The sequence below is a fragment of the Octopus sinensis genome, linkage group LG13, assembly GCF_006345805.1.
Source record: "Octopus sinensis linkage group LG13, ASM634580v1, whole genome shotgun sequence".
Lineage (NCBI taxonomy): Eukaryota > Metazoa > Mollusca > Cephalopoda > Octopoda > Octopodidae > Octopus > Octopus sinensis.
This window is the reverse complement of record NC_043009.1, coordinates 59,741,852-59,766,073: the sequence shown is the minus strand read 5'-3', so window position 1 is coordinate 59,766,073 and position 24,222 is coordinate 59,741,852. Positions and strand designations below refer to the sequence as shown.

Here is a 24,222-nt window from a genome sequence, read left to right as displayed (position 1 = left end):
TTTGGGTCCCACCACAATGTCCAGCTCTAGTTGTGGTGGATTGTGGGTCTCAATGACCCTGAGACCTACTTCAACAGAGTGCAAGCTCCTAGTAAGGCCTCCCATGTTGGACAGATCAAAAGATAGCGACCAGACTATGATGGACTGCCTTTTCAAAGAGGTAAGAATCAGATTGTGTAGAGCTAAACACCCTTTCCGAGGCCTTTTCAAAGAGGTAAGAATCAGATTGTGTAGAGCTAAACACCCTTTCTGAGGCCTTTTCAAAGAGGTAAGAATCAGATTGTGTAGAGCTAAACACCCTTTCTGAGGCCTTTTCAAAGAGGTAAGAATCAGATTGTGTAGAACTAAACACCCTTTCTGAGGCCTTTTCAAAGAGGTAAGAATCAGATTGTGTAGAGCTAAACACCCTTTCTGGGGCCTTTTCAAAGAGGTAAGAATCAGATTGTGTAGAACTAAACACCCTTTCTAAGGCCTTTTCAAAGAGGTAAGAATCAGATTGTGTAGAACTAAACACCCTTTCTGAGGCCTTTTCAATGAGGTAAGAATCAGATTGTGTAGAGCTAAACACCCTTTCTGAGGCCTTTTCAAAGAGGTAAGAATCAGATTGTGTAGAACTAAACACCCTTTCTGAGGCCTTTTCAAAGAGGTAAGAATCAGATTGTGTAGAGCTAAACACCCTTTCTGAGGCCTTTTCAAAGAGGTAAGAATCAGATTGTGTAGAACTAAACACCCTTTCTGAGGCCTTTTCAAAGAGGTAAGAATCAGATTGTGTAGAGCTAAACACCCTTTCTGAGGCCTTTTCAAAGAGGTAAGAATCAGATTGTGTAGAACTAAACACCCTTTCTGAGGCCTTTTCAAAGAGGTAAGAATCAGATTGTGTAGAGCTAAACACCCTTTCTGAGGCCTTTTCAAAGAGGTAAGAATCAGATTGTGTAGAGTTAAACACCCTTTCCGAGGCCTTTTCAAAGAGGTAAGAATAAGATTGTGTAGAGCTAAACACCCTTTTCCGAGTAAAACAGTAAAGTTACAGAAGCACTGAAAGCAATTCCAATGCAACAAGATCTGGGAGAAGAAGGGCAACTCAGAACGAAGGACGATGGAGAGAAGTCATTGATGGCTTACGCTCCATAATGAGTGAAGGGCTTAATTAAAAAGCAAATATGCCGTTTGGATCTGGATTGATTATCATGGTCTGAGACAACTTGCACAAACAACAAACAAAAACAGGCCAAGTTCAATGATACGCATGTGTTATAACGAAGGCTGAATAGATCTCGTTATGCCACTAGAATGAAAAATCAGGAGGAATAAAATAAAATCTCCACATCATTTAACATTGTTTCCCAGACTAGCACAAGTTGGATGGGTTAACAGGATCCAGTGAGTCAGAGGAGAACACTGGGCACTTTTATCTGCTTTGGCACGATTTCTGTAACTGGATTTCCTTTTTAATGCATACCACAAAATTGTGTGTATTGAGTTCTTTTCTCATGACACCAGCACTAGTGAGACTATAGTACCTTTGTATGTTAGTGTTGAGAGGTTAAAGTTTGAAAGAAGAGGCGTACATATATGTGTGTTCGTATATAAATAAATATATATATATATATATATATATATAGATAACGATAAGATCGTTAATTTAAATTGAATATCGATCTTATCAAGTGGCCAGCATGGAAATAAAAACCTTCAAAGGTAATAATTATTCTTAAAATTATAATTTAGTGTACTACGAGATACCGTCATGCTGAAAATAGCTGCCAAAATCTGACTTACTTTCTGCGTATATTCCACTGATGAGGCAAAGCATTTCTTAATGCAAAGCCAGAAATCCGGTATCTGGAATTATCCAGTAATTTTTTACTAGTTTTATTTTGTCTTTTTGTCTTCTCTCCTTGTGCTTTATGAACATTTAATGTGGTTTTAGAGTCAGATTTTGGCTGCTATTTCCAGCATGGCGGTATATCGTAGATACCCTAAATTATGATTTTAACATATATATATATATATGCGCACACTATTTTTCTCCATATATTTTTGTATGTATGTAACACTTCTAATGTCAGACTTTTCCATGTCACATTATATAATAAATGCAGTGTTATACAATGCCATAACATAATAGATGGCATCAAATCTTAGGCCCAAAGCTTCACCATATTACCTTATATAGTGAATAATTAGAATGTGATATCATACTTTGCACAAAACCTTTTATTGCAAACTCTAATTTTATCACCTTATCTAACAAATAAAATGTGATGTCATAGCTGACATACAAAGGGGAACAATTCTCGTTTAAATATTTTTATTGGTGGTAATTAGAGCAAAGTGGAGGGGCAATGGCCCAGTGGTTAGGGCAGCAGACTCACGGTCAGAGGATCGCAGTTTCAATTTACAGACCTGGCGATGTGTGTGTTTATTGAGTGAAAACACCTAAAAGCCCTACAAGGCTCTAGCAGGGGGTGGTGACGATCCCTGTTGTACTCTTTCACCCCAACTTTCTCTCACTCTCTCTTCATGTTTCTTGAGTAACGCTGCGATGGACTGGCGTCCCGTCCAGCTGGGGGGAACACATACACCACAGAAACTGGGGAACCGGGGCCATGAGCCTGGATAGGCTTGAAAAGGGCGACGTTTATCGTTTTTAATTAGAACAAAATTACAAATGCTTTTAACAGAAAATCAAAAATAAATAAAAACTGAAAAAGAGATCCCAATGTTTTCTAGAAACCACAAAGAACTAAGATAAAAACCTTATAATAGATTAATGCTTATAACAGATAAATTAAACCCTAAGACAGATTAAACAGACTAAACAACAACAGATAAAAACAGATATTAACCTTCCTAACAGATTAAACGTATCTGATTTTGTCATAGTTAAAATAGTTTTCTTTCTTTTCTTTTTTTTTTAATTCATTTTCAAGCAAAGCTGCATTCCATCATAGTTTATTAATGATTAATTATTTTAATTTGCCTGTTTGTTTAATGTTTTACAAGACAAAAAAAAAAACCATCAAACAGGCATTAATGTTATTTCTGAGTCGTTATAATTAATTTCATTCTAAATAATACCATGCAAAATGGGATCAGTAGAAATTAATTAGCAACATAGGAAAAAAAAAAAAAAAAAAGAGGGGGACAAAAATTTATTATAAACTATTTTAGTTGAAGAAAAAAAAAAAAAAATCAGTCCTTTGCAGTGGAAAAAAAGGTATTAATAATAATAATAATAATGATAAGGATACCTTCACGAATTTTGTTGTCCTTGAGAATTTTACCAAAGGTATTCCGAAATGTATGATGTCCATCTAGATTACGAAACAAAACAGCGAAATGTTTGTGAAAGTTGGGGGAGAAAGGGAAAGATAGAGAGAGAAAAAGAGAGCTAGAGTGAGAGAGAATGAGAGAGAGAGAGAGTGAGAGAGAGAAAGAGAAAGAGGGCTGGAAAGAAAAATGGATGAATGCATGAAGATGAAGTGACACTTTTTTTTGAATCACTGACATACTAACCAAATTCAATGACCATATATTTATGTACGTCTGTGACCGATTAAACATATTTATATATGTGTATATATGTGAATATGTGCATGTTTATATATAAATGTGTGTGTGTGTATGGACACATACACACAATGCGTATGCAATACATGTATAATATATATGCATACATATATACATGTATATACATATATACATGTATAAACATATACATACATATATGTACACATGTGTGTGTATATATATATATATTATATATATAATATATATATGCACACATGTTCATCTGCGTATATATTATATATACACACATATGTACATATGTGTGTGTGTATATATAATATATATATATACATGTGTGTCTATATCTATGTGTGTGTATATATTATATATACACACATATATGTATGTATATATCTATGTGTATATGTATGCATATATGTATGTATATATATTATATATATGGGAATATATATATATATATATATATATATATATGTATGTATGCATATATATATATATATATATATATATGGGAATATATATATATATATATATATATATGTATGTATGCATATATATATATATATATATATATATATATATATATTGTGTGTGTGTATATATGTATGTATGCATATATCTGTAAATATAATATGTGACAATTATTCAGTAGCCATGATAAAACTCTGAGTTTTGGATTTCAGGGCAGAAACCCATGCTGGCATCTCTTCATAACATTTTTTCGGTGGCCCAATAACTGAAGAGATGCCGACGTGGGTTTCCGCTCCAACATCTGAAACTCTGAGTTTTATCATGGCTACTGAATAATTGTCACATATTATATTGACAGATAAATTCCTCTATTTACATAATATCGAGGTCTCTTTCATTCTTTTGTTGTCTTGCTATTTCTGTCAATATATATATATATACATACATACATACATACATCCCTCTCTTTTAAGAGGCAGTAGCACTTCGACACACATGTGCACATATAACGATGTATGTGTGTGTATATATATATATATATATATATATATATATATATATACATGTACAGATATATATATATATATAAATATATGTATGTATATATATATAATATATATATATATATATATATATATATATATATATGCATGTATAAATTGTATTGGTTTCAGCCAGGTGTACGTGTATGTATATACATATAGTAGTCATTGTGTACCATTAATTTTCTGATCCTGGAAAAATAAGAATTAAAGCCGATTTCAAGACTTCCAAATATTTTGGTCTGAGAAAGATGAAGCACCACTGAATGAAATGGTAGCATAACATTTTCGCCCTACCATCTAACTCAACTAGATTTGCTTCGTATGTTTGGTTGCATGTTTGTATGTATGTATGTATGTATATATGTTTGTGTGTATGTGTGTATGTATGTGTTTCTGTGTATGTATAGTATACATATATGTGTATATATGAGTGTGTGTGTATATATATAGATATATGTATGCACATATATATGCATATACACTCACATGTATATATATATATATATATATATATATATATATATACGAGGATGAGTCAAAAAGTAATGCCATTTTGTTGAAGTCAGGCATAATTACCAACAGAGGAACATGTATTTCCATCTTTGAAGGAGACTATGTATCCCTGCCCCATAAAATTCTGTTGACTGTTCTTTGAGCCCATATACACTTTGCATATTGCCGAAGCTATAATAGTTTAGAAAGCTTTTTTAAGCAATTGCTTTTAAAGCTAAATGCAACTTACAATTTGAAGCTATAAAAATATAGACTAAGTGTATAGAAGTTGTCAGCCAAGCAGACTGAGGGAAGCAGATTTATGCACCTTGCCAAATAAATGAAGTATTACATAAATGTGAACGTCTGGCAGTCAACTGTTTGTCATCTTTACCAATTTTATGCAGACGTGTGTGTCTGTATGTATATGCAAAAACATACATAAATGTATACATACATGTGTGTGTGTGTGTGAAGGTGAGTCAAAAAGTAATGCCATTTTGTCTAGGACAGATATAATTACCAACACAGGAACATGTATCATACATCAAAATGAGGCTGGTCCTCTGTGGATCACATCCCTACTTCTCAACATAGTCACTGTTTCTCTCAATAGCAATGTTCCACCTTCGAATGAGAGCATGTATCCCTGCCCTGTAAAATTCTGTTGACTGTTCTTTGAGCCACTTCTTCACTACAGTTTTCACTTCTTTGTCATTGGAATAATATTTGCCTCTCAAACCCTCTTTCATGGGGCCGAAGAGATGATAGTCTGAAGGCACTAAATCTGGTGAGTTCCTGTGTTGGTAATTATACCTGTCCTAAACAAAATGGCATTACTTTTTGACTCACCCTCATATATATATATTATATATATATATATATATATATATATATATATAGTGTACCTTTTCTGTGATGCTAAGGTCAACTAAAAGATTCTCCATCTGGTGAGAGATGAATATTATTTAATGAACACAGTATATATCTTTTTGTGGGCCTGAGGATTGTGTGAAGGCACCAGACATGTTATAAAATGCAGTCCGAGTTGCTTTCATCACATGAACTATTAGCAGCTCACAAAAAGATATAATCTGTGTTTATTAAATAATATATATATATGTATATGTATGTGTACATGTGCTTATATATATATATAAGCATATATATATATATATATATATATATATATATATATATATATATTATTTAATAAACACAGATTATATCTTTTTGTGAGCTGCTAATAGTTTCATGTGATGAAAACAACTCGGACTGCATTTTATAACATGTCTGGTGCTTTCACACAATCCTCAGGCCCACAAAAAAATATATTCTGTGTTCATTAAATAATATTCATATATATATATATATTTGTAAATATGTGTAAAGCTATGCATTTAACTAATCTTATGTCCATATGTAGTAATAACGTAGATCAAGAAAATATACAAGCAGAATAGATATGTATGTATGTATATAAATATATTTTGCCGTTATTGAAATCTTTTGTAGAACAAAGAGCAGAAAGTGATTTTGTATTTTTTTTGCAATTTTTTTTTGTCTCACTTATGCATTGATTTATGAATATTTATTTATGTATATTTCTTTTTTTTTCTTTTTCCGTAAGAGCTGGGAGTTTGGAGCATAAAAACAAAGAACTACCTTTTCTTTTATCCCGATTCACTGTGAAAGGAAAAAAAAAAACAAAAACGGAAAAATAGAAAATACAATAATACTAATAATAATAATAATCATAATGATGCAGTGTTAGTAAGCTATGAAGACATAGCTGCAAAAAGAACACAGAACAACAATCATACCATACCAAAACTCGAAAGAAACGGTAGCCACAAACCATCAGGACTTTGAAAAAATTCTGACATTTTGATTGTTTTATGAAATTTTATATCACCAGTTCAACCAAATACCAAGTGAAACATACTTAGTCTTGCTGTGGGGAGTTATTTGGGTATTAAAAACTAAAGTTAATGAGAGTATATGAACAAGTATTACACTATAGTAAATAGCAGATTTCCTTTCATCCTCATCAGATCCAGTATGCCTAAGTATGCATGTTAAGTTAAACTTTAAACTTGAATCAATAGTCACAGAAAGATATAGTTATGTTTACATAAATATAATGAAAAGGTAAGTTATGTATAGCTTAATTGTAAAGTTAATCTTACTATATATTTTTTAAGCCTCTCTCAGCTCTGTACAAAAATGAATATTTATAATGTGCCTATAACTGAATCAGAAAACATACTTAAGGGCATTTTAGGGTGACCTGAGGAGGAATATTAAATCTTATGGTTTAAAAAAAAAACCCCTCAAATTATCTCCACAGAAAGTCCAAGTATGTTTGTATTCTCCATGTATAGTGTATATTTACAAACGTTCTTCACAGTGTGTAAGCTATGACTGAGCATCTACAGGCACACATCAGCTCTTTTTCGTTTTAGTTTCATAACAATGGATTTGTGTAATGAGTTATTTTAACATAATATGTATGAGTGCTGATACATGCCTGCTTATGTATGTATGTATGTGTGTGTCTGTCGAGATATAGATGAAGTAGAATTGAAAACACTTTTAAAATTCTCACTGTGTGTTTTAGTCTATAATTGATCTTAAAGACCCAGCTTTCTTGAAAGCAACAAATGGATGGCATCAAATACTTGAATTAATTAACCAAGAATGTCTTATCAGCACCAAGTGCTGAGTTTAATTGGGCCATATTAATGAAACAATGACCTTATTTTCATTTCAAATCGTCCTCTGATTTCTTTAAAAATTCAAACAGAAAATTTAAACAGATTCCTTTTTAATTGATCCCTAAAGCTCCATCTAGTCTAGAATTTTGAGATGAGTTATTACAAGAACTTATAACTAGAATAGTTTACACCTAGCATAGATGTGGTAGTTAGAAGGAAAATTCTAATGTTTTTAGACTATCTTGTAGAAAAAGTATCTGAGCATACAAAGATTATATGACAATGCTTATTGACATCAATACAGAGAAATGCTTGCATTTTGCAGGACATTGCTGGAAACCTAAGAACTCATTAATGATACTCTTCTGTTGATATAAATGGGTTAAATGTTCAGCTAAAACCCCTCTCGAATTTTATGTGGGTTTATGAAAGCTAGTATGATGGAGTCGGGAAAATATAAGCAAGTTTGACAAGTTGGAGTAAGGCTTTGTACTGAAGAAAAGAACACAGAGAGTCCTTCTGCTGTTATCTAGAAGTGATGTTGGCTATAACAACAGTACACAAATAAAATACTTGTATTATAAGGTGAAAATCTCAATTCAGAATTTTACCTTATTCTATAAAAGTATTTTAGAATGACTATGTTTCTTTATTATTATAACAGACTATAACTCCAGAGGCCTTTGAATACAATAAGTTATTATAACAGTGGTTTTATTAAGTAGTGTATTGTGAGAGTAGTTCCATTACTAAAATAATGTATAACTACTGTGATTTCCTTACTAGAATAGTCTATAATTACAGTAGGTTATAACTCTACTGATTCTTTATTACTATAATAATTTATAACTACAGGATCCCTTTGCTAATAGTCTATAACTAGAGTGGTTTTATTATTACAGTAGTTTATAACTATAGTAGTTTAGTTGGATCTTTACATTCTGACTTTACATTCAAACCCTGCTTGAGATAATCTGTGCCTTTAATCCTTCAGTCACCAATAAAATAAAATAAAGTACTAGTCAGGGACTGAGGGCAGCATAACCGATGAAATACTCTTGCAAATTTCTGGACGTATATCTAAGTAAAAAGTTATTATATATTTCTTTATTGCCCACAAGAGGGGACAAACAAGCACAGACAAGGGGATTAAGTCGATTATATCGACCCCAGTGATTGACTGGTATTTATTTAATTGACCCTGAAAGGATGAAAGGCAAAGTCGACCTCGGTGGAATTTGAACTCAGAATGTAATGGCAGATGAAATACCGCTAAGCATTTTGCCCGGCGTGCTAACAATTCTGCCAGCTCTATGTGAAAAGTTATTATAATTACTGCAATAACAGTTTATAACTTCAGTAGTTTTAGTACTACAAATGTTTATAGCTTTAGTAGTTTCTTTATTACTAGAAGAGCTTTTATGACCTGGCAACCTGACAAGATCATTACTTGAGCTTTCCTGAACTATTCACATCATCTTTAGAGATGAAAATATTTGTAATATTTTTTCCAAATATACGGAGTCCCCTAGCAGGCAGTTAAAACAAGGGAGATAACCATTTCTTCATAATATTTGGTGGGATTACAAATTTGAATTTGAAATTAAGAAATACATAAGATGCAAGGAATAAACCTATTTAATTTCTTTCTTGGATAATTATTATAAAGTTCTTAAAATTTCTAGTCAATGGTAATCTCGTATAACACTATTTCATTATTTCCATTTTCTTTAAATCTTCAGCTTTATCTCCACTCAGCATTGAATATCTATTATTATTGTTATTATTATTATTATTTCCGAAAGTGTACATAGTGAATCAGTGTACACGTTCTTTCTAAACTAAGAGTAACAACATTCTTGTCCAGTAGGCTACTGACCCCTCAGTGTATTACTGGTACAATGAATGGTGGTAGTAAACCTCAGCATTGGTTGTGGGTTAGGACAGTCGCGTCTGATTGTTCACTGGCCACCATTTCTATAACAACTATGCATGTACACGAAAATTACAACAGTACCACCGCTACGATCACCATCATCATCATCACCATCATTATCATCATCATCATCATCATCATTTTCTACATCATCTACATCAACTACATCATCCAGGTGGGTATTAGAAAGTATAAAAGATTCTCCTATAAGAAATTTATTCCAAACTAAAGAACAACACATACAAACACACACACACAGACAAAAACCCTCCGAAAAACTCAAAAAATTATGTAGTGAACATTGTGTGTGCATATGTATATGTACATACACACACATATATATATAATATATATATATATATATATATATATATATATATATATATATATACATACATATGCATATATATATATGTACAAAATATAAAATATAAGCATGGAACATTAATAATCAGTACTCAGGTTTCTTGGGCAGCTGTGGATATGAAGCTATCCAACTTTAAATTGGTATTTAATGCCTAGAAATTGGATAACTCCACATGTGGGGCTACTGGAGAAACTCCAAGCACTGTGCGCGAGTGTACCGTGCTTGTATCTTATATCAAATATATATTCCTCCATTTCAATAACGAGGTCTACGTTTTTGTTGTTACACACATGATTTTGGACATATATATATAATATATATATTATATATATATATATATACATATATATATATATACATACATATGCATATATATATATGTACAAAATATAAAATATAAGCATGGAACATTAATAATCAGTACTCAGGGTTTCTTGGGCAGCTGTGGATATGAAGCTATCCAACTTTAAATTGGTATTTAATGCCTAGAAATTGGATAACTCCACATGTGGGGCTACTGGAGAAACTCCAAGCACTGTGCGCGAGTGTACCGTGCTTGTATCTTATATCAAATATATATTCCTCCATTTCAATAACGAGGTCTACGTTTTTGTTGTTACACACATGATTTTGGACATATATATATATATATATATATATATAGTATATTTGCCATCTAAATGTGGCTAACCACTAAGGGTGGATGCTACTGTAGCTTGTAGCCCCAGGAGAACATCTTCTCCAGCTGGCTATTGACACACTTTCTGTGCCCTATCAGTATTTGCAAAGGGAAGCCATCCTTCCCATCGTCGACCTGACGTGATACGCACGAACCCGGGTTTCTGGGTATTTACCCTTTGTCAGCGCACGACAATCACCGGTCTTCAATGCGAAAATACTGATAAGGCACAGAAAGTGCGTCAATAGCCAGCTGGAGAAGATGTTCTCCTGGGGCTACAAGCTACAGTAGCATCCACCCTTAGTGGTTAGCCACATTTAAGTGGCAAATATACTTCACATTGTCGTGCAGCTACTGTTTATACCTCGTTCAGAGATTTATTATATATATATGTATGTATATATATATGTATGTGTGTGAATATATATATATATATATATATATATATATATATAAGCCTATATATAGCAAAATGCGTTGATAATAAACAGCTAGAATCAAGCGGGGGGAAACTGAATAGGTGCTCTTTAATGTTGCAAAACAGCAGGTTCCATCATTGTAAATACACACACCTGTTTATGTGTGTATATACATACAAACGTATATATATATAAAATATATATGTATATGTACATACACACATACACAAAGTTAAAAACTAAAACAGCAGTGATTGAACTAAAGAGGAAAAAAAAATTTTCTTTTTTAATTTAAAGAAAACTAACATAAAAATATAGCAACAACAACAACAACAATCATAATAGTAATAATAACACTAATAATAATAATAATAATAATACAAAAATGCCAAAAAAAACCAAAAATATAAAAAAAAAACTGAAAGTAGGAATTGCCGGAAAGTGTGCAGGGTTATTGTTGAATGACTTACCCATGTTTAAGAGTTCTAGTATTGGTACTGACTGTCACTTGGGTTTTATTACATAGTTACCAAGGTTCTGAGACACAAAAATCATTTTTACTAATTATAAAATAGTCTCAAATTTATAACCCAATGATTAATTAACTTTTAACACACAGACAGGGAAGATCCAAGAGAATGCAAGACAGTAAACATAGGAAGACCAAACAAAGAAAAAAATGAAAATGAAAATAAAAATAAGAAATGGAAAATGATTTTTAGAAAAATTTTGAAGGGGGTGGAAGAAAAAAAAACATCCATAAATGAATTATAAAATAAACTAATTAAGGTGGCTAATTTTTGTTGTTGTTGTTGTTAATGGCATTATTATTATTATTACTATTATTATTATTATTATGACTATTATTATTGGAACTCATGTTGCTGTAGTAACTTAAAATGGGCAAACCAATTATGAAGCAGTAACAACTAACTCAGGCCAATAATATTGGTTTCAAATTTTGGCACAAGGCCAGCAATTTTGGAAGGGGAGCAAAGTTGATTACATTGACCCCCCAGTACTCGACTGATACTTTTAATATCGACCCTGAAAGGATGAAAGAAAAAGTCTCCCTCAGTGGAATTTGAACTCAGATCGTAAAGAAGACGAAGTGCCACCAAGCATTTTGTCCAGAGTGCAAACTATTCTGCCAGCTTGGTGCTTTATTCAGGCCACTGATATTGTTGTCGTCATTATTATTGTTGCTGACAAATAGTGCAAATAGAGGTAACCAGCCTGATGCTAAGTGCACAAAACATTTGGTTACCTTACATCCAAGACATTCTGTACTTCTGGTTTCAACTGGGACTGACTATGTTGTACCTTCATTATGAAGTGGCGCATGGCTTATATTTCAAAGGGCCAGCCTTTTCATTTTCCGTGTCATGCTGAAGCTCCTTGAGAACTATGTTAAAGATACTCATGTCTGTGGAGTGCTCAGCCACTTGAACATTAATTTCACGAGCAAGCTGTTCCATTGATTGGATCAACAGGAACCCTCATCTTCATAACTGGTGGAATGCCAGACTATGGATCAAAGAGGTTGAGTATATGATGTACAAAACAAATTGTTGTGTTACAGTAACATGGATGGCTTCATCTTTAAGGCAACACTGCTCTATTGATATGATGTCTATATATCTTTATACATGGTCGGTTAATCTTTGGGTAGGACTGAACTCAGTACCTTCGCATGATAGGTTTAGTGGAGCAGTGGATGAAACATTGAAACTGTGTTAGAAGTAGAATTTAGCTGGGTCAGATTTTCTCCAGTACATTATTCTGTGTTTAGTACATTGGTATGCCTAGCAAATGCATATCTTGTTCAACTGCAACTAGTACGACTGTGTACCTAGTTCATCTGTAAGCTAGAACAATTGTGTCCTGTATATCTGAGATTTGAGCATACCTGCGTGTCTAGCATGTTTGTATGTCCATTATGTCTGTATGTATAGTACATCTGTATATTGAATACATTTATGTATCTAGTGTGTATAGCTACATATGTTTCTGTGTGTCCAGTACATCTGTGCATTCAACACTCCTGTTTGTCCACTGTCCTCTATTGTAAAGTAGTGTTTAACAAAACCTTTTATAGTAGATATCTAGTGAGATGTACAATAAATTCAACTGACTCCCAATAAACAGCTGGTATTTATTTTACAGAATCCTGAGTGAATTGAAAATCAAAGTTAACAGCAGCAGAATTTGAGTTCAGAATGTAGGAAAAATATAGAAAAACTAACTATTATAGCATATTTTGTCAAGAATACTCCTTGTCTCTATATAATACAGTGGGATTTTGAAAGGCCATCAAATACTCAATACATCATCTAAGAATATTCTCAATCATAACCCAGAAGCTCTGCCAACCTGATGACTTATTGCCGTAGCAAGTTTTCCAAAGAGTCAGAAACCAGAATTTGAAAAATGATAGGTTTGTTGTAAATAATAAATAATTATTAATTATAATCTAATTCTGTAGGGATCAATTTCAAATCTATTTTAACCATGACTAATACAAAACAGAAACACAAAATGAAAATAAAAAAAGGAAATACAATTAAAACAATAATAATAAATATATCTAAGATAGTGATGGTGCTACACATTTTGGGAGAACATAGGTTCTGAGTTCAAATCAGCCCTGCTTATTACAGATTATAACTCTAGTACATTATGGGTACTTTAGTTTATCAACCTTGGAATGATGAAATGCAAAGTTAACCTTTATGGGATTTGAACAGAGAACAATAAAAGGAGGCAGTTCAATACCACTAGGCATTATGCCTGATCATTTACCAATCTGACCAGTTCTTTGCCCCAATTGACAATAATGATTTCTAAAATACAAACAAAAAACTTTCGGGGAGAAATTTGGGAGATAACAAAGAGTCCAGTATTTCATAGGGACAACCTCAAAACCTCAAAAAGGGACTCAATAAACCAGTCAGTTGTTGCTCATTTTATTGACTCTGGAATGGTGAAAGGGTAGAGCCAGTTCTGATTTATTTGAAATAGAAGGCTGTAAATGTAAGTAATGAAATTCCTCAAAGCCTCTGATATTCTATGGATCATGTGCCATACATTGTACTATGACTCTACTAATTATTCCACAGACATCCCTGTTGATCTAATGATTTCAATGTACATTATCCTGAGGAACCATGGTTATACAGTGCATTTTCCTATGAGACAGCTGACTGTGCCACACACTATGGGTCTACTGGTTGTGCCACACACACTGCCCTGTGGATCTGAACATGCTATCATCTGGTCCTTATTTTTCTTTAGTATAGTCTGAGGATTACTTCCTTCATTCCATGACCCTCAGAAGCTCTGAAAAAGATTATGAAGACTGGCCCAGATTTTGGTAATTGGTAGTCTGGCACCTAATTGACTATACCAGCAATGGCCTTTCTAAGGTGGTTTGAGAGTTCTAGACTACTGAAGAAGGTTAAATTATTATACAGTGTTGCTGCTGTGTCAGTGTATGGCGTCTATTTACAGCTAGATGGACTGAGGTAATTTAGAGTTGTCTTGGTTATAGCGGCAGTGTTGATATTAGAGGTGTAATGGAAATCAAGAGTTAGGATTTGATCCCTTGTATGCTGTCTGAGCAAGTATTTTTTATTACAATTAAGTTGGTGAAATTGATTGAGGTTAGACCATAATTCTGTTTATGCAAAATTATGGCACAAGGCCAGAAATTTCAGGGGAAGGGATGAGTCAGTCAGATCAACCCCAGTGAACAACTGGTACTTATTTCATCGACCTCCCCCCCCCCATCTCTCACCGCTAGGATGAAAAGCAGGGTCAACGCCAGAAGGACTTGAACAAAGTATTGCTAAGCATTTTGTTTGGTGCTGTAATGATTCTACCAGTCTGGCAACTTGTTTATGCAAAACAATGGTAATAATTGCTTCAACTTTTGACACAATGATAACACCTTTAGCAGGGTGGGGGCTAGTGAACCGATACCAGTAATTGACTGGTACTTCATTTTATTTTTTCATCAAAGGATGAAAGAGGAAGTGAACTTTGGTGGAATTTGAACTGAGAATACAAAGGGTAGGAAGAAATGCCATTAAGCACTTCCTTTGAGACAAGCTGTACCTTGAAATCAAGAGGACAGATCCTGATGTCTACAACTCTTTCCTGCAATCAGACCTAGACACAATGCAGCAATGGATCACAGACTGGCAACTGAAACTGGCTGTGGACAAGTGTACCACCATGCATTTTGGGAGAAAAACCCTGCGTTCACTTACTCCCTCCACAACACTGATATCAAGAAATCCTCTTGCGAGCGTGACCTAGGCATCACTGTCAGCAGTGATTTGCGTTGGTCAAAGCATATCTCTAAAATTGTCAGGAAGGCCGAGGGTGTCTTGGCATCACTCAGCAGGTCTTTTGTTAGCCGCTCTCCAGCCATCTATTTAAAACTGTATACAGCTATGGTACGACCACACTTGGAATTCGCATCATCAGTTTGGAACCCCTATCTTGCACAGAACATTGACCTCCTGGAATCTGTCCAGAGACGTGCAACCAAACGCATACCCTCCATCAGACACCTACCATATTCTGAGCGCCTTGTTTCCCTGGGCATGGATTCACTGAAGCTCCGGCGTTTGGCGACGGACTTGGTAAACACCCACAAAGTTATCAACCACCTCACCAACAACAACACTGAACACCTTTTTGATCTCCATGTGTCTAACACACGTGGACATGCCTACAAAGTCAGAAAACAATACAGCTCCCATGACTTTCGGAAACATTTTTTCACGCTCAGAGTTGCTGAAGCATGGAATAAACTGCCTGCGTCAGTTGTTGACTGCCATGACACTGCATCTTTTAAGGCCCTCATGCTTTCCGAAATCCGCCGAAACTACACCTGATTATATATACACTTTAGATGAGTTGTAGTGCACCTGAGCACTGTACACAATTATTATTATTATTATTATTATTATTATAACGATTCTACCAGCTAATTGCCTTAATAATAATAAAACTAATAATAATAATAATAATAATAATAATAATAATAATAATAATATAATAATGATCCTTTCTGCTATAGGCACAAGGTCTGAAATTTTTGTGGAAAGGCCTAGTCAATTACTTTGACCCCAGTGCTCAACTGGTACTTATTTCATCGACCCTCAAGGGATGTAAGGCAAAGTTGAGCTCAGTGGCATTCGAACTCAGAACGTAAATACAGGTAAAATGCCATTAAGCATTTCGTCTGGCATGCTAACGCTTCTGCCAGCTCAATGCCAATAATGGTAATAATAATAATAATAATAATAATGATAATAATAATAATAATAATAATGATAATAATAATAATAATAACAATGATGATGATGAAGATGAATAAATAAAAATAACCCAAAATACAATATGAGAAGAAAACCTACAACCAATTAAAAATGGAATCATCTAATAATTAAAACACCTACATGCATCAACACATACATGATATACATGCAAAAACAACAAACAAACAAGTGAAAAATAAGTAAACACCAAAACAATCTTCACCCAATTGAGACATATATGTTTGTATGTGTACGTGTATTTTTTACTTACACACATACAGACACATAAACACACACACACACACACTCACTCATAGATAGGTAGATAGATAGATAGATAAAGAGAGAAAGAGATTATTTGAAAGATGGATAGATAGATGTATATTTTACAACATTCTTTCTAAAACAACCTTGTAAAGGTGACCAAAAAACACAATTAACAAAAAAAACAACCTTCATTTATAAGGGCCCCATACTGCTTTATTAAAAAAAAATTTTTTCTATAGAAAACAACTTTTGACAAATATATTTCATAATGGACCTGAATCAAGATATCAATAAAAAACGTATTGACATATTCGGGTATGAAAAAAACCGAACTCTACACACACAAACACACTTTATTTGAAAACATACATATTCACTTTTGTGTGCAACGATATAAACAGACTCACATACATACATAAATTCCTACATTTAAAAGGTGAATTTATGATAGTCTAGTAACCTAACTAACTGAAGCAAGAAGGTCATAGCTGCTATATAAATATATGTATACGTATATGTGAGTATATATATATATATATATATATATATATATATATATATATATATATACACACACATAAATACTTCCATCAAGTATTAGGGGAGGGATGAAAAACCCTTAAAAGCTTTTGATAACTCAAGTGTATGTATGTATGTGTGTGTGTGTGTGCATATATAATGAAAAAAAATTGGGAAAAAAGAGTAATTTATGTAAAATTTTTTTTTCCTTGATAAAAATCAATGAAACAGACATGACTATACAGAAAAAAGAATGTGAAAATAATTGAAAATAAAACCAAAACGGGGAAGTATTTATCACAACGAGGGCAAAAGCATGTCAAAAAATACACATTTTGTTTTCAAAATCTGAAAATTCAAGCATCTTTTTAAAGAGAGACACACAAAAAAAGAAGTCCTGAATGAAATATATATATATGTGTATATATATATATTATATATATATATATATTATATATATATATGCATAATATATATATGTGCATATATATAAATGATAAAAATATAAATATATATACATAAGATGATGATGATGATGTTGATGATGATGATAATGATGATGATGACAAGGATGATAAAAGCAATAAATACCAGTATTATCATTGCTGATAATGGTGATGATATTGATGATGATGATGATGGTAGATGATGGTGGCCATGGTGATGACAATGAAAATAACATACATACAATTAATGGTGAGGATGACAATACCATGTGAGTGATAATCATGACGATGACGATGACGATGTTAATGACGATGATGATGATGATGACGACGATGATGCTGATGACAATGCCGGTGGTGGTAGTGGTATTGGCAATGCTGAAGGTGTTGGCGGCGGGGATGGTTGTTAATAAGATACGATGATGAATTTTGATTTAAAAATTTTTTTTTTCTGATTTATGTAAATGGTAAAACATACATGCAAAATGAACCAAAAAAAAAAAAAAGAATTCTTGAAAAGAACTTCATACACACATTGTTATATAAACACAGGTAAAAGCTGTTTAGAGCAGTTAAAAAAAAAAATTCCGCAGCCATAGCAAGTGAAAATTTATGAATAAATCATAGGGGAAAGAAAAGCCCCACATTCAACATAAATCACACACACACACACGTGTTATATATATATATATATATATCTATATATACACAAATATATATGTGCATATGCACACATACATATACATACATGAAGATATGTATGATACACACACGCACACATACGTGTAAGCAAACATACATCCACCTTACATGCACACACACACACACACACACATAGACACTTATATACCCACACAAATCTTACAATAAAAAAAAATGTTTACAAACTCATTTTATATCTGAAAAACGAAAAGTAGAATAATGAAGACAATAATAGTAATAATAATAATATAATAATAATAATAATAATAATAATAATAATAATAATGATAATAATAATAAAAATAATAATAATAATGATAATAAAATTTGATAATATTATTAATCAAACAAATAATATTAACAAATAAAAATAATTATGTTAATTGTTGCCACAAGGGCATGGAATAGAAAACATTGCAATGATGAATCAGAAAATGGAGGTAGAGGGTGTGACATGTGTATAACAGAATAAAAAAAAGGGAAGCGGGGCATAGTTGATTAAATTAATCCTGGTATATTACTGGTACATGGTTTTGGAGAGCCTGAAAAAATGAATGATAAAACTGGCCATAGCAGGATAATGAAGTTAAGTAGATAAAGACTCGTAACTATAATTCTGTTGCTTATTTTGTCCATTGAAGTCGCTCCACCGACTCTTCCGTTATCCTTTGCTATGTTGGAACAGAATTACCGATAAAGGAACATGACCTTACATGCAAATGGGGGGAAAGACAAAAAAAAAAATGCATATAAGCAAAATATTTTTCTAAGTATTATCATCATCACCATTATCAACAGTACGATTGTCATAACAATAACACTAATATAATAACGACAACAGCAATAATAATAATAATAATAATAAAAAAAATAATAATAATGATAATAAAAAATAATAATAATAATAATAATAATAATAGAAGTATTAATAATAATAATAAATCATCTGCAGCATCATCGTGATCATCATCATCAAAATTATATTCATACCAAGACAAGGAATTATATATTATCTAACACAGAGTGATGGTAAAACAAAATACAAAAAATACATTAACAATAGCTAACACATAAATAAAAGAGAGTTAAGTATATACAGACAACTATATATATAATATAATATATAGTATAATATATATATATATATAATATATATATATATATAATATATATATCAGTATAAAATTTGTTAATGATATGCCTTAACATGGCACAAGACACACGACTATTTGTTAAGAGCGCAATATGTTATACCGCATTCCAACACATTTACTCACAACAATGTATCCGTGCTTATGCATATACATTCATAGGATGCAGGTGTTTAGGATGATGTGGTCGTAGTGTAAGAATACAGTGATTAAATAACAAAGGAAAACGAAAACGTTTATTCAGTCACATCGTTATTTAAATATAAGTTTTAAAAGTTTCAGTAATACTTTAAAGATGGTCGTTAGACAGTGTGTTTTTCAGGGAAAGAAAATAATTAAAGAAAAATTAATTCAATCACTTTTTTTTTATTTTAATATCTTTTTTTACTGAAATTGTGAAATTGGGATAACTTTACATCTTGGTACAAAATGTGTAACCATCTAAAATCTATTACTGAGATATATGTAAAGAATTATATAATGAGATAATTCTGTTTTGTCTCCCCTTCTTATTTTATCATACTGTATAAAGAACATACTATATATATATATATATATACATACATATATTATATAATATATATATATACATATATATATATATATTCATATAATATATAATATATATATATACATATATTATATGATATATATATATATATATATACACATATTATATAATATATATATATATATGTATTGTGTATATACATCTATGATTTATACTTCATGTATATAGACTGTTAATGGGCCAGTTACTACAGTATTCATCCTGGAATAACATTTCTTGTGGGCTCTGTGATAAAAACACAATAAATACCAGGGAAGATGAAACTTTGTCCCAGAAGCAGCTGCCAGCAAGACGATATGTTGCATTTTGGTTTGTGTTCTTAACAGACCATGTCCATAAGAGATGTTTTCTTAGGAAAAATATTGCAGTAATCAGCACATCAACAAGGTATATATATATGTATGTATTAAGTATGATTCATAGACAGCTATTTTAATTTAATATTGCATAAATTGCATACACTGAATTTTTATTCAGCTGCATGGCTGTTCCCAATATCAGCAAATGTTTTATTCATTCTTTCCTACATCAGAGAAAATGAATTCTTGCCCAAGCATGTGGTTGGCTGTGAGCAGGTCAGTGGAAAGGCAAAAAAAGACTGAAATTCATCAGTTATGTCAAATTAAAATAGCCGTTTATCATATCTAAAGTGTATACAATTTTGATATGCTAGCCCCATGATATTATCATCTCTTATGGACAACCAGCAGTATAAGCACAATAAATATCATTTGGAAAAAATTCTCCTTCAAGCATGTGCTTGGCTGCAGGTACATGTCATTGAAAATGTTCAAAATAGCTAAAATTCAGCAGTGAATATGTGTGTGTGTGTGTGCATGTCTTAAGTGTAACATCTCATATGCAAATGCACGCGCCTAGACATATCCAGTCTATTGACAAATATGCAACAGCATATTTTTTCTGACTTACAGATTCTTAGACGAGTGTACATATGCGAGTATATATATGTGTGTATCATCTTCATATCATCATCATCAAACTCAAGCATCCCCTCCAACCGAACATGCTTTGGTTTTTCTCAGATGAGAAAAATTTCTGCTAGGATCAGATGGTGATCCTGGCGGAACACACTGAACAGCTGTTGGCTTGCCATGTCCCCAAAACATGTACTGAGAGTGATAAAAATCAAACATCCAGCATTTGGAGTGATCACTAGTGATGGCAATGTTATGCCATCCATCTTCCCACACAGCCTCAGACTCAACATGGAGGCCTACATCAAGTGTCTAGAGGAGATAGTAGATGCCCTGGGTGAAGAGGGTGGCTGCTGGAAGACCCTATGTCTGGCAACAGGACTCTGCACTATGGCACACAAGTAAGACAACCCAGTCATGGCTGTCGGACAATTTCTGTAACCACATTGCTCTTAACATCTGGCCACTTAACTAGACTGTAATCCCCTTGATTATTATGTGTGGGGCGCAGTTGAGCGAGAGACCAACAAAACTCCTTGTAACACCAAAGATGAATTGAAGGCAAGGATTATGGAAGCATTCGTCAACTTAAACAAGGAGATCATTCAGAAGTGTTGCAGGAAATTCTGAAGTTGTCTGGAGGTCGTGGTTGAAGCCAATGGCAATTTTATTGAATAAATTTACTCTTTAGTATTTCAAGACATTTTTATGTAATTTTGGTAAATATATCTGTTAAAATGAGATGTCAGTGTTATTTTCATTTTTGTATAATTTAGATGAGAGTATAGTTGCAGCACCCTGTATATATCCAGTAATGCCTCATTTTACGAAGGCCCACTTTATGAGACCTTGGGTTTATGAGCATTCACGAAATTATTTTCTGTTTATGAGTTTTCACTTTACGAGTGCTCTCTGGGAACAAACTTGTGTATTCAGTTATTATTGTGTGTGCCCATATATATATAATATGTGACAATCATTCGGTTGCCATGATAAAACTCTGAGTTTCGGATATCGGGGCGGAAACCCATGCTGCCATAAATTCAGTTATCCAGCCATCGATGGCTGGAAAACTGAAGAGATAGCAGCGTGGGTTTCTGCCCCAACATCCGGGACTCAGAGTTTTATCATGGCTACCAAATAATTGTCACATATTATATTTACAGATAAATCCCTCTATTTACATAATATCGAGGAATCTTTCATTCTTTTGTTGTCTTACCATTTCTATCAATATATATATATATGTGTGTGTGTGTGTAAGGAAAAAAAAAGTCAAGGTAGAAAATGCTAAAATAATTTTATCATAAAAAACATTTTAGTACCGGTTTCAGTCATTGAGACTTTTTCAACTCTAAGTATGGAAACGATCAAATTTTGGGAAAATTAGATGAAAAATTTTTTAAAAGAATATTTGCATAGTATTTAAATACATGGGACGTAGACATTTTTCTTGTTTCTGCCTGTCTCTGTCTCTCTCATTTACTCTCGTGGGTTCGAGTGTATATATATATATATATATGTATGCGTGTCTGTGCGCGCGTGTATATATATATATATGTGTGTGTGTGTGTGTGTATATAGATAAATATAAATATCCATGTATATCTCTGCACAAAGTTGAATTTTTACATCTCCAAGAAGAATGGTTTATACATATATTTGTATTTGCGGTGTGTGTATATGTCCATGCACGTGTGCCATTGTTTGTGCATGCAGTACTTCAGTACAACAGGGATATGGTGTTCATTGCCAAAAAAAAAAAAAAAACTGTGTCAAGTGTACATGGTGGATACAACATGAAATGTGGCTAACCAGCGTGTAACATAGGGAAGGTGGTGTAAATACAAATTGGACTTGTGTGTATCTGCGTGTATGGGATAAAGCTCAAGTGTGTAATTTGATGCATGGGGGAAGCTGTGATGTGGAGCATGTGGACATGGAGAGACGCAGAGATGTGTGCATGTCTGTTTACATGTTATGTTGTTATGTTCTTTATATGGAGTAGAAGTGTCTGTTTCCATGTTCTTGGGTGCAAGTGTATGTGAGAGAGTAAAAGCATAATTTTTCTGGATGTGTAAGTGCTTGTGTCTGTTTTGTCTTTTTGGTTGCAATATATATATATATATATACACAAACACACACACATTTATTTAAAGATATAACTATACATATACATACATGTATGTATAGTTATATCTTTATATATGTATACATATATCATCATCACCATTTAACATCCACTTTCCATGCTAGCATGGGTTGGACGATTTGACTGAGGGCTGATAGGTGCACCAGGCTCCAATCTTGATCTGGCAGGGTTTCTACAGCTGGATGCTCTTCCTAACACCAACCACTCCAAGAGTGTAGTGGGTGCCTTTACGTGCCCCCGACATGAGGGCCAGTCAGGTGGTACTGGCAACGACCATGCTCAAATGGTGCTTTTTATGTGCCACCTGCACAGGAGCCAGTCCAGTGGCACTGGCAACAACCTCACTTGAATGTTTTTTCACGTGCCAGTAAGGCGACGCAGATAACGATCATGCTCGAATAATGCTTTTTACGTGCCACTGGCATGGAGGCCAGTTAGCTGCTCTGGCAACAATCACGCTCGGATAGTGCTCTTGGTGCTCCACTAGCATGGATGCCAGTCATTGAATTTGATTTCGATTTCATAATAAATATATGTGTATGTATAGTTATATATTTAATTAAATATATATATATATATAATGAATAGATGTGTATGTATAGCTATATATATATATATATATATATATATATATATTTAACTGTGTATATATGTATGCATATATCATTTCTGTAAGTGGCTTGAAAGATTCATCATGTGAATTTGTGTGTTGGAACAAATCGTGTTTTAAGAGGGTCATTGTGCCAGTGTGTGTATTAATATTGGTGTAATGACCCACCCAAGACACACCAATGTGTGTGTGTTTGTGTGTGTGTGTATATATATGTACAAATATACATATATGTATGTATATTCACATATATATATATATATATATATATATATATATATATATATATATATATATGTATGTGTGTCATGTATAGAGAGCAGTGTTTTGGTGATGCAGAAAGGATAGAGTTTGGAGATGCAAAAACCATCAAAATGCA

General features: G+C 32.9%; 1 protein-coding gene across 20 annotated transcripts in view; it reads right to left on the bottom strand.

The window, feature by feature from the left end:
• The window catches only part of LOC115218656 (protocadherin Fat 1), a 185,814-nt gene that overhangs the window by 27,707 nt on the left and 133,885 nt on the right, over window positions 1-24,222 (bottom strand). For 7 of the 20 annotated variants that reach the window (XR_005001715.1, XR_005001716.1, XM_036508413.1 and 4 more), the window contains 2 exons: window positions 6,708-6,728; window positions 3,255-3,317 (listed from right to left, as the gene is read on the bottom strand). The exons of 3 other annotated variants lie outside the window; for them this stretch is intronic. Coding sequence is in view for 9 of the 17 variants with exons in the window: in XM_036508413.1 (XP_036364306.1) it covers window positions 3,255-3,317; window positions 6,708-6,728 (84 nt within the window). In the remaining 8 variants the exon portion in view is untranslated. Of the gene's footprint in view, window positions 1-3,254; window positions 3,318-6,707; window positions 6,729-11,630; window positions 11,698-24,222 lie in introns of those variants that run through there. 10 more of the 20 variants (XM_029788581.2, XM_036508416.1, XM_036508419.1 and 7 more) reach the window with 6 other exon arrangements.